This window comes from Cyrtonyx montezumae, unplaced genomic scaffold (genome assembly GCF_038088225.1).
Source record: "Cyrtonyx montezumae isolate F1298 unplaced genomic scaffold, pur_monq_1.0 scaffold_1, whole genome shotgun sequence".
Classification (NCBI taxonomy): Eukaryota; Metazoa; Chordata; class Aves; order Galliformes; family Odontophoridae; genus Cyrtonyx; species Cyrtonyx montezumae.
Window position 1 is genome coordinate 19,342,442 of NW_027071825.1, and position 13,514 is coordinate 19,355,955.

The 13,514-nt window shown below is 35.3% G+C and overlaps 1 protein-coding gene across 1 annotated transcript in view; it reads right to left on the reverse strand.

Moving 5' to 3' along the window:
- Window positions 1–13,514, reverse strand: part of VAV3 (vav guanine nucleotide exchange factor 3) — a 152,157-nt gene that overhangs the window by 24,851 nt on the left and 113,792 nt on the right. Inside the window, exon 20 of the mRNA XM_065742663.1 lies at window positions 2,748–2,884. Within this exon, the coding sequence (XP_065598735.1) occupies window positions 2,748–2,884 (137 nt within the window). The remainder of the gene's footprint in view (window positions 1–2,747; window positions 2,885–13,514) is intronic.

Sequence of the window (13,514 nt, forward strand, 5' to 3'; positions counted from 1 at the left end):
AAGTTCTGCTCATTTATGAGAAATTCCCTGAACAGGCAAACATGGCAAATAAAAGAAAATCCAGACACACTTCATCCCATATATGACTGAAGAATCATTCAACAGAGAAGTTTTTGATGTATAAATTAAGGCCTTAGTGTTCTGTCAGACTCTCATCTGATTGAGGAATTGCTTAAACTTTTCCTCTTTCCTTCCTACTTAGTTTTCTCCCCAGCCTGCAGACACTGAAGTCTACGCTCTCTCTGAACTTCTCATACTCATTTCCTGAAATGTCTTTATTTATTTATTTTAAAGTACACCAACTAGATGATCTTATAGGTCCTTTCCAACCTTATGAACTTATGAACTTATGAACTTATGAACTGCAGAGTTTTAATATGTGTAGGGAGGAATCACATTCCGTAGCCCTTTCCCAGCATAACAAAGTTTTCTTCTGCATCCTCTCTATGCAAAGTAGTTCTTATTAGAGAGCTCTAAACTCTTCATCTCTCAGTGCATGACCTTTATAGATGAAAAGGCTCATCTCCTTCCATCTTCTGCACTTTTAAAATGATTTATTGAAACCAATACCTGTTATGCTTTTCAGACATATCACCTAACGACCTGGGAAGTTTTAAAATTAATATTGACAATTTTGCTTGAGGTAACTACTTTCAAAGACATCAGATTGCTATTTCCCCTCTGTTAGTTGTAATCATATCAGATTTCTGTGAAAGTCTTCCCAAATGAGATTATGGTCCATATTTATATGGAAAAAGAAAGATTACATACTTGTTCCACTTGAACTTAAAGTTTTTTCAAACAGTAACTTGTATAACATCATTTTACATTGCCCTAGTAGGTTGTCTGTAGACTGCAACATAGAAAAACGAATTATCTCTCAAATGCAATTTCTAATTTTTTATCATAAGTACAGTTACAGCATACTTAATGCCTTTTGGATGTTTTCAGCAGGACTACTAACTAATGAAGTATTACAAAGGGCATCTGTAAAAGTAATTATCTGATATGGGTTTAGTACACATCAAAGAAAAGCTAGTTTTGAGAATGAAAAGAATCAGCCCAGGACACATTTGTGTACGTTTTGGGGATACTTGAGAAATATGATTGCCTGAGGATGGTGGGCAATTGTAATGGAAACCTGCAAAACTAGAATTACATTATATCACAGGACAGGCATTGTGGCATCCCTGAAAGTCTGTCCTTGAGTTCAGCTGGTACCAGTTTATTAAGACCAAGCTCAGAAGATAAATATTCGCATCTTCCATAAAAATAAGACTTTCAAAAGATATATTATTACACCTGAAACTACTACTAATCTTCTTATGGGTCTGAAACGTACATTTATGTTTTCTCATGAAACGTACATTAACTTTTCTCTTTCTGCATAATAAGGCTTTTTTTTTTTAATTTCTTCCTGAACATTATTATGCTAAACAAGCAACACCTAGGCAAGCAGCATAGCTCTTCCAGCCTTGTACCTTGACTGAAGAAAGAAAAGCAGTCATGCTAAAAGGAATGCAGGATAGTCACTGTAGGAACATCCTTATTTTATATACATCCCAGGTGTTTATTGAGAACAGAAAGGTAAGTCGCGATGGAATCAACCTCCCTATACTGAATCTTAGAAGAAAGTTTAGGTTTTGACTGATACTAGAGGAGAGGCAAAAAGAGAATGCATGGCATAAATAAATGCCTACCTCAACCATCTATTTGTCTTTAAGATAGGCCAGATTGCCTTTCAGAAAACTAGTTGCTGTTTCATAACTAAAAAAAAAATCATATTTCCATTTTTAAGATTGCATAACATGTAGAACACATTCATATATGGCTTTGATTGACTAGAGAATTACTTCAGTAACTGCTATAAAATCATTCATGCTAACATTAATGGAGCAGAATTTTAATGTCTGTCAAAACACATTTGATCTTATCACATTTAACCAACAGCTTAAAGTAACCATTGCTTAATAATTTGTGGCACTTGTTCTATATACATACTCTAAAGAATGAAAATATATATAGAATTAAACCACAAACATTTCTCTACTGCAAGCATTTGAATTTCTAAAATGAGCAACTATCCGCTTAAAAATCTATTCTAACATTACTATTCTGCAGGTCAGCTGCAGATTATTCTAAAATGCCTCTTAGATAAAACCTGGATATTCATTTGAAGTTATTTGAAGTTATTTCTTAATATGCATTCTAAAATACAAATGCCATTACAAGTCTTACAAAAACAATTTCTGAGCAGTCTGTGACAAGACAGCTTGTTAACAGAATATTTCCTGTGTAACTCTACTGTATATGACAATTTTCACTGAGATTCAAATATATTTCCAATGTTTCTGGGGAAAAAGCCTCCCCCGCTCTCCTACTTATGCTATCTAAAAACAATGAGATTCTAGCTAAATTATTTAAGATAATTGGTACAAATAATATTGAAGACAAATTACAGTAGATTGTTAATGGACAGATGTATATGTACACAGCAACAGAATTAGTCCCACAAGGTGCCAATAATTCCACCTTGTACTAAAATGCATTAGTTTGACAACTACCATCTACTCAGTCTCAAATCAAGAATGTGCTTAAGTACTTGTCCAAATCAAATTTATTTTGTTTTAAATAAATCAAAGATTTTCTTTGTTCAAAAAGAAAAAAAAAAGTTAAGATTAATTTATCAATACTAATTTGTAATCTGAGACTAATGGAATATGGTCATCTGGTTGAAAATACAGTACCTGCCAAAATAAGCTATGGGCATCGCCTGTAATCAGTTCAATAGTGTCCCCAATCTGGATATGCAATGGTGGACCATCCTGTGGTGCTGGCTGTGGTATTCCTTTGTAGTTCCGAATTACTTGCATTTTTGGTAAACCTGAATTTTAAAAAAAAAAAGAACAAAAGGAAAAAAAGTCAGTATATGTACTCCAGTTAACAACAATTTACAAAACCTTTGGACCACAAAATCAATTAATTAAAAAGACACTATGAGTTTAATAGTTATCTGACTAAGGCGTAAAGGCAGACACTTCTTTCACTTGGTTACCTTAAATAAGCATAGCACATAGTACTATCTAAAGTTTTCTCTTTTTTCTTTTTTCTTTTTTTCTTAAGCATACTTTAAATGAAAAAAGGCAAGAAAAAAAGATTTTGTCTTTCCTCCTTCCTGGAGTTAAGTTCAATTCATTTCCATGAAGACTCTTCCTAGAAGAGCCAGTTTTTCCTCTACTTTCCTATCTCTTTCTTTTTTTGTGCAGAGATCCCTGGATCAGTCTAAGGTTGAAACCCTCATGGTAATTCCATGCAAAAAAAAAAAATTGTGATAGACAGATATTAAAGTTACAAGAACTATGAGATCCTCCATACTGGGATAATTAGAAAAGATCCTGCAGTTCATGCCTAAGAGAATAAAGAAGACAATCCTTCTAAGGTTGACAATATTTTTAGATACAAATACATAAAATCTAATTCAATTTATTGCTTCATTTTCAAGAATTCATTGCTTCATTTTCTGGTTGCATTCTGCGTTTTCCATGTCAATACAGGCTGCATCTAGACAAATGAACCATGGGTGGGGTTTTTTTGTTTTTTTTATTTGTTTTGTTTTTTTTTTTAATGGGAACAAACCACAGTCTGATATACGAAATACCTTGCTCAAAGATTATTTTCACTCCCTCTAAAAAGAACTAAGTCACCACTTAAAACTACAGTTCAAGAGCCTTGCTTAAAATAAGGGAGATTTCAGCCAGAAGAGAAAATTACAGGTACTCTAACTCCATATTCTCATAACTGCATTTTTTAAAAACAAAGTATTTTGGACAGCTAATGCATTGCACTAAAACAATGCCCTCTGGGGTTATAAGAATACTTGAAATCAAGTGCAGGAATACTGAATCCATAAGAAAAACATTAAAAGCTTGAGAGCTCTTGGGAAAGCTACACTTCTTCAATCTTTATACTGCCAAGTAAAGCACCCTTTTAATGGAGACATACTGTTAATGACATACTGTTAATCCTTGTCTCTCTACGTTTAAATTACAGTTTGTGCAATCATCTCCCTCTTTTTAGCCACACATAGATTTTTCAAGATTGCTAAAATTCAGTGAGCGTATCCACTTACAATCCTAACATCAAAGTTTTTGGTTTAGAAAGATTTTGTAAGAACAAATATTATACAGGTAAAAGTGAAGGTTCACAGAATCAAGGCACAGCTGAACAGCTGTATGGCTGGATTGCTGTATGGATGCATAACCATATTTAATCAGTTTCTAACTGGAAATTAATAGAATCTGTCATATAGGTTGGGAAGGACCTTAAAGTTAATCAAATTCATCAACCTTACCTACCATCAATCCCATCACTTAACTATGTCCCTTAGTACCTCATCAATATATCTCTAAAATATCTTCAGGGATGGTGACACCAGCACCTTTCTGGGCAGCTTGAACACTCCCCCATCAGCCCCCTCTTCTTCAGATTAAACAGACCCAGTTCCCTCAGTTGCTCCTCACGTGTCTTGTTTTTTCTCCCCTCAACAGCTCCTAAGCTCTTCATCCTAGAGACTCAAAACACTTTAATATCCTTCTTACAGTGAGGGATTCCAAACTAAACACAGTACCACATACAAGAGGATAATCAATTCTCTAGGCCTGTGGGTCACATTATTTCTGATGCAGGCCAGGATGACGCTCTCCTTGTCAGCCACACACTGGCTCCTGTTCAGTTGACTGTCAGCTAGTACCCCTTGGTCTTTTTTCTGCCAGGAAACCTTCCATTTACTCTTCCCCAGCCTATATTAATGCATGAGGTTGCTACGATGCAAGTACAGAACCTGGAACTCACCCTTGCTGAATGCCTTGCAATTAATTGGATGCAGCACATTAATTCAGCCTATTGAGATCTCCCTGCAGAGGTTTCCTACCCTCAAGAAGACTGACAGCCCCACATAGCTCGGTATCACCTGCAAACCTACCAAGGGAGCACTCAGTCCTCTCATCCAGATCACTGACAAAGCATGTTAAACAACTGGCCTCAGTACAGAGCCCTGGGGAACACTACGTGCAACCAGATACCAACTGGATCTAACTCCATTCACTCCCAATCACCCAACCAGTTCTACACCCAATGAACTATGCATCCATGCAACCCACCAGCAGCCAGTTTCTCCAGAAGAGTACTGTGGGAAACACTTGACTAAAATCCATTAGAACAACCTCACAGACTTTCATCTACCAAAATGTCACCTTGTCACAGGTGATCAGGTTACTGATTAATGTGCTTCTAACTAAAAGGAACATTGGGACTAGAATAGACATACTTGTGTTGCAAGATCATTACTGCAATTTAAGGAGCAAGAAATACAAATATTCATGATCTCCTCTAAATTGTATGAAATCACCTTAATAAGTACTACTCTGTAGTTAAGAATAAATACTAATCCAGAATGATGAAACATTAAGGAAAATAACACCAGTTCCCACATTACTCAATCCAAATGACTTTATAACTTTCACTGTTTCGTCAAGTTACTTGGTATACTTAAAATGGACATCTAATTATTTAGTAAGTCATTATTCCACTCAGGTAATTACTAGACTTGGTTTTATTTCTCAATTTAAGGTTGACGTGCTTTGAAATTCTGATTGAGCACCAAGAAACAATGCATCTATTGTGTAGCAATAAAAGCAATGCCATGTACAAGCATCTGCTAAAAGCTGACAACTAAGACAAGAAAACTCCCTCATCACAATATAAATTATAGCTCTGTATATGCAATAAATCATAAATATGCACTCAGAGACATACTTGGAAGCCTATCATGACTCAAAACAAGCCCAACTTGGAACTTGGAAAAAAGCTGGGGTGCATCAACTTGCAGAATTAATCCAAAGGTGACATAGAATTAATCACGTTAAAATATACTATGCCTGAATAGTATACCTGTGTAGAATTCAGTATGGTTCAATCTATAAAATCTTACGGTAATTTTCATTATAAAGTTTGCTCACCAGATAGTGCTAGACTTGATCTAACACCTCTTGACATAACTAGAAATAATTCTATTGATTAAAATAGACTTTCAGGTTAGGACCCTAGGTCTAAGAAATTATCTTCTTTTGGATACAATTCAATATAAATTCTATGCCATAATACGTACAAAAATAGTGACAATCTACAAAACTGATGTGCTACAGCTACTCCCTGCTATTCTGATCTTATTTTTTCTACCTGCAGTATTATTATCTACTTTGTATCCCATTATTGGGAATCCGTCTATTCTGGAGTTCTATGTGCTCAGAGTTACCTTTAGTTTGAATTCATACTGCCTAGCACAACATATGCATACTACACATGACTTAAATAAATCAGTACCTCAGATTAAAGGGACACAGGGTTAGGATTCTTGTACATTGTAACAATATAGAACAATGCTGGGACTTCTTTAATTACTTCCTTACTTTCATTCATCTGCTTTAGTATTGATACTGTGCATTAGTCTTATAGGCTAGAGATCAAAAATGCATGTATACACAAGGGAAATTATCCTCTGATGTTAATTACTTCATCACAGATTAGATTTGATTCAGATTCCTTGTACTTCAAAGCACAGCCAATCACATTCAAACACCACAGTGTCTGAGTCATAGAGAATATACTCACTTCAATATCAGTTACACCAGACACTGAGTGACAGCCTGTATTGATCAAAGATGTAAAAGAAGTGAATGTGCAACCAATATCTTTTACTCATCATACGAAGCTATTAGTGGAAGAGTCTGCCTCTGTTAAATCATTTTGAACATTAAAAAAAAGTTTCTCCAGAAACAGAAGACAAAAAGAAATCTTTGAATCAAGCAGAAACTCGTGCATGCTATTCTAAAACGGCATTTCTGCCAGAGAAAAAGTGTTCTACTCACACCACCTCCTTTATATCACCCTTACATGTGGAAGAAATAAATGGGGTACAGAAAAGTTACTGAATTGAGGCAAAGGGTCAAAGAGGTAAGGTAATAAAACAGGCAGAAAAGAAGTGGTATGTTGCAGAAGCCTGAACTGTTTTAAGTGTAATTATGGTTTATTTGTGATAGAGAAAGCATAAAAGTACTATAGATTCAAGATTTGAATATGAAATGCTATAAGCATTAGACATAGTGATTATTCTCTACGTAGTTGCAGTACATGACAACTCCAGAGAACTTATAACTGAAAGCATTTGTCAGGAAAATTTGTGCCTAATTAGAAGATGAAAAGCCAGCTTTGAGGATTCTGACCTTGAAAGCAAGGACCAAACATCCAGTTTTTACAGCAACAAATTGTTGAAATAAGTTAATTTCTGAAAACCAGGAAAACTCCAAGATTCCCAGAAATGTCTTCAAAGAAAAGTCTTCAAAGACAGACCTAACACAAATTGATTATCTGAAGTATTGCTCATGAGAAAAAGCAGAAAGCGTGCCAGTATCAGGGTTAAATAAGTACCAATTTGGCTGTATTAAGAAACATATATTTCCTAATACATAATACATATTTGAGTAATTAATCATATAGTTATGAGTTGACAAAGGTTACATTTTAGAACTAATGTAGTACAGAATAAGCTACAATAACCACTATATGTGTTCTCATCACTTCACATAACCTACTTACATTCTTTACAGCAGCTCTGCACTTATGAATGGCACCAAATGACCCTCAGTTTCATGCAGATTAAAAATGCTATTTTTTGCCAACAACATGCATAATGTATGCCCTACAGTAACCTGTATCTGTCAAAATTGATTGCAGCATCTGCTACTTCCAAACAATGCAGGACACGGTTTCTGTTTTGCGTAGGGATCACTTTAACATAGAGAATAACGTCAGTATAGGAGACTAGGGTGTAAGGGTGAACTTGTGGATATACTATATACTATTAACACAAAGACATAAAACAGCTTTATCTGTGCTGAACATACACTCCTACTCAACATGAGTCTTTATGCAAGAATTCCTCTTTCTCTAGGAAAAATAGAGCCTCATTACCAAATATTTATAACTTGATCCAAAAGCCACTAACATGTTTGAAGAAAGCCTCCTGACTTCAAGAAGCTTTGAATTTTAAATAGAATTTTGAACGATCAGCCAAGGCCACATCTTAATGTCTCTAGAATCACAACAGAAAGACAAAAGCCTTTCTACCAGGAAATGACATGAATACTCCCTAATTTAGACCTTTCTTTCATCAGAACAACATGCTCCGTATTGATCTGGAAACTCTGAGCTTGCCTTTAAATTCTTATTTTTACAGCTGTAAAAATATAGAATGCTGCAAAAGCAAGGAACTGGTTGACATTCTCTGATTGTTAAGCCTTCCCATAGCAACGACCAGAAGTACTCCACCTCAGTTCTCAGAGCATCCTGTCTCCTCATCCAGGAAACAAGGGCAAAGTAACCAATGGCAGAAACTCCTCACGCCATCAGAGTGCCTGAATCGTGACCTACAGTCACATTAACAGCACAAACTGAAGACAGACTGGCAAAGGAGATTTCCCTTTTAAATATAAGCGAAGGAATCCAAATTTAGCATTTACAACACAGTAAACAAAGTTTGCAAAGACTGTTAAGATTTAAAGCAGGTGGACACTGTTCAACAAGCACATGACAATCTACTGATTTTATTAGCCAGAAAAACATAAGCTTATCTATGTTTTTTGTCAACAACTTAGCCCAATACTATTAAAAGGTAACTAAGGGGAAGTCCTACTCAGAGCTTAGACTGCATAAAAGCAAAGTCCTTTAGCACTCTGTGTATGTTTTTCGAATCAACCCTTGTAGCTCTACGTCAATCAGAGTTTTAAATTCTTGTTCATAAACACTTCCTTGCAGAATGATATGTAACCTGGATTCTTCTCCCTTGCATTTTATCAAGAAAGCTGCTGCTTTATTTCAAATCAATGTTATCTACTTTGGCAACTGTGAATGTCAATGCCGTTACTGCTAAGGGAACAAACTATCTAGAAGGACTTCTCACTTGAGAAGAGAAAGAAAAATCCCATAATCACATACTTAAAGCACATTTTATTTTTGGGGCTGTCTACTAAAGACATGAAATAAAATAATTGGATTATTTTGTGTTTGTTTCAGTTTTTGTGTTTGCTTTTTTTCCTTTAGGCTACTCATGTATGTAAAACATGCCAGCACAGTCTTAGTGCACTTTTCAGAGTGGCAGTGATTTAAATAATTACTACTGGACAAAATAAGTTCAATAAATAGGTACATTGACATACCTCAAATAAGGCATTTTAATTTAACTTTTAATTCTCTCAGTCTTAAGACATTATTTTTGAAATTCATCATAATTAATGTTCTAATTTTAGACATCACACATAAACCTTATATCCAGGCAAGATGACTGAAACATGGAAGGTAACCAAGAAACAGTTCTGAGTGTTTTACTTCTGCTTATCTTCTCATTAGCTGTTTGGTTTTGAGTAATGAAGTCCTGATGTTTTTTACATGACTAATGACAAACCCCACTTTTGTTGTTTCATTCAAATTTTACTCCAATGACTTCAGAAACTGGATTATTTTAGCATTTAATGGCTACCTTTCTATTAAAGTGCTTAATGGCTAACTCTTGATTATGCAGCCTAGCCAGGACTCTTATACTCAATCAGAGAATTCACTAGCATGAGTGGAGGAAAACTTCACTAATCTCATGATTCAGATGACAAATACAAATTTGCACTCCAAATCACATCTAGCAAACATTCATACTTTTCTTTCACTTTGATACAGAAGATTTCAAGACTGCCATCCTACTGGAAAAACAGAACTACTGAAGCAATTGCAGTTCTCTAACCAGTTTCTCTTTGACTGTTTTTCAACTGCTCTTACTGTTGCAACTCCTTAAAAAATCTTCTCAAAGAAGACTCACAGTTCCTTCCAGTCCTTTACTGACTGTCAAACTTTTGTTTCCTGTAAATATTCAGTCTTCTTTTTTTTTTTTCCTAATGCTGCACTTGCAGACTGAATACTTGGTAAAGATATATGCAAAAAATAGTGACTTGTCAACTCAAATGAAGATGTGTGTGAGGAAAGCATCTGCCTGCCAAACAGTCTGATCAACAGCTTGTCATCAGAAACAGAACAACTCTGTAACTCAAGGAGCCCTTTTGTTTCTTTGGACTTTGTAGACCTGTTCAATAATGAAAATCCTGCTGATAAGTAGCTGCAGCTCCATCATCCACACAAAACTTGGAACTACACTGCAGAGAATGAGTTCACTATAAAGAAAGAAAACAAGTGAATTTATACAGTCATATATTTTTGAAAACTTCAGTGCATTGCATTAGAAGTCTTAGACATGTCCTGTGTGGGTAACTGTGGACTGTAAATGCAAAAAAAACCAATGTTTAAAATAGCAGAAACTTCATGTTCAATTGCAGTGAATCTCAGCGCTATAAATAATGACTAGAAATAGCCAACTATAAATAATGAAATAGTGCATTATGTGAACAGGGACTAATCAGATTTCAAAAATAAATAGTTTTCTTTTGTATTGGCAAATGAACAACATATAATTTCAATGTAATCTCACCAGTGAATCGGGAAAATAAATTTAGAAACTAAATTAAAAAAATATTCCATCAAAATTCAGAATCTTCATTATTTCCTCAAAAACTGAGGAACACGAGTTTAAGCATATGAATTAAAAACCATGCTAAAATGAAGTGCTGCTTTATATACAGGCACAAGGTATGAAAATTAACCACTGTTAATTACCATGCTTTTTAATGTGGTCCCTCAGAAAGAAATGGCATTCTAAAAGATGTACTTGTTCAAACGAGTACCTGCCCTGAGGAGCTAACAACTTGTACTGAGCAGATAAAATAGATGAAGTGTATGCAGACAGAAGTAGAATTTGCGGCAAAATACTCTGAAAAACAGGGATAAATCTTGCAAGACATTCCAGTGAGCTAACTACACTGAGCCGTATTTTTGATACCACCTCCAGTACATCCAGGGATAATTCTGTGGCAAGCAGTCAGAAGAAAATGGCTTGAGAACAAGGGCTCAACTTTGAAAGCTAAATTTAATACTATGAGATATCATGAATCTTGAACACGACCTTGGCATTTTTCTATTGAGTACCTTCTTGGTCAGAAGAAAGAAAAACTTTGTCCCTTCTAAAAAAAATACACTGTGGTAACTATGTGTTAGCACAGTCCTTCCTGCAGTGTGCCCAAAAGCACAGCCTGACAGCAAGCAGCCCTACCTCCCAAGTCTGTTCAGCACACATGGAATTAGTCATCTCCCTGACTATACCATCCATATACTTCAGTAAATCAAAGACAGCAAGATGCACATTTCAACACATGAAAATGTAGACTTTTGGCAGCTAGAATCTTCCAGAGGTCTCAAATAGAATTTATAAACACAAATGGCTGAAAATGTGCTGAGATTTTATGCATCAAGCACTACAAAAATGGACATTAAATTACCTTTCATATCATTTCTTTTGTGCCCAACATTGACCAACAGCATCTGCCTCTAAGATAAAAAAAAAAACATTACTCTCAGTTTCTTCTGCTTTAATAAATTGTTGGCAAAAATCTGCCTTAAATGATTACATAACATGAGCGGGAAGTGGCCAATACTTGACAAAACAGGCAGCTTCCAGCAAATGACAGACTAATTTTGCTTGCACACACTCTCTCTGTAATGCTATGTAGTCCTTCAGCATTTTAAGTTAAACACTCCTGTGATCTTCCTCCTTGAGCAACATTTCTTTTTGATGGCCTCTGATTATGGCAGATATACCTTTTAGTTATTAACAGACATCTCTTACACTTCATGCAAGAAAATCTCAGCACAGCATAGAGATGCTTCACAAGTGAGCATCTATAACCGAACGCTGTTTGAACATTGCATTAAGAAAAAAAGAACACTGTAGCACTGCCTGAAAATCTGCTTTCAAAAAATAACCCACAGTAGAGGTTGTTAGATTTGTTTTTTGTTTTGTTTTGTTTTTAAAGAAGAAAAAAAAAAGACAAGAAACAAGCACAGAGAGGAGAAGCCTGCATGGGGGAAAAAGGACAAACACCTGTGGCAGAAGCACACAAATCAAAGAACCACCAGAGGTCAAACGGACCTCAGCAGAACAGATCCAGTTGGTTCTTTCTCCCAGATATAGCGCTCTGACAAGGAGTGCCCTTTATGTATTTAAATCCCAGCATCAGCTCTCCTTGAGCTCAGTTGATATCACTCAACATTTCTGAGACACCTGAGCCATGCATGTGCAAAGCTATGTACAATTACAGGATTTAAACACATCTGAAGCAAAGAACTAACAAAAGCAGCATGCAGTGCACAAGAGCAATCAGGGCTTTAAGTCTCGTCATTAAGTTTCATAGTCTTTTCCTTTGAAGAGTATCTCCCTATTTATCCTCTTCACTTTATGATCAAGTAAGAAAAAGTGCGGAAAAAAACTATAAAAGCAACTTGTAGATGTTGTCATTAAGCAAATTCTGCTGTATTATCAATGCTATTTGCAAGACAGTTTCTATTGTCAGAGGTAAGATTATTCTGGAAGAAAAGCTGGGATCCACAGATGCATTTTTTTGCTGCTGTATCAATTTATGAATTTGCTGTTGTCAAACCAGTTAAGGAAAAAGAAAATCCTAGAACAATAGAATACTACTTTACCATGTGAACGTAGCAAGCATGCCTCATACCCTTTCCTCTCGCCACACCTCCCATTCCAAATGAGCTGGTAAAAGAATAACCTATAAGGTTACAAGCTGGGGCAGTTTTCAAGGTATCAGATAATAAAGTTACTATTTAATTCCCAGTTGCACATTAAAGATTAAGAAATGTAAGTTATGAATAGTGCAAGACTGAGCAAGTCTTCTGTTTATTTGCAGGTCAGCAGGAGCAGTAATGAGAGCTAAACTCAAATACTTTATTTGAATTCCTTATAAAGGTATCTTACATTTTTTCCTGGGATGAGCAACACGAATAATTTAAAAACACTTGGGCTGAACTAATTGATTCTGATGAAGAAAAGTGAAATAATTTTTTTAAGTCAATCAAATAACTTCTATACTGTCACTACTTGGAAGGACTCTTGAATACTAAATGAATTCTAATATCAAATTGCTGACTTGTTAATCAGGATCTGTAACCTATTTCTTAAAACAGACTCAGCACCAGAGAAATATATGACATTAAGTGTAAAATATTGCTTTAAAGCAGGCTAGCTGATAAAAGTACATGCCCTCACATGAGCAGCTGATATCTGGACCAGGAGGATTGGTAAATGCTACAAAAACAGAGTTTGCAATTGTATGAATAAATTAAAAGTAGCAAGTAAAACATTTTTAAAGAAACATTTGACACATTGTTTGAAGTTTTTTGAAGTAAACAATGAATATGAGGATCAAGAAGATATCCTAATGAGTATTAGCAAAGTATTTCTAACAGGAGTCACTGTCATGATGAGAGACAAAGATCCCCCAGATAAATAT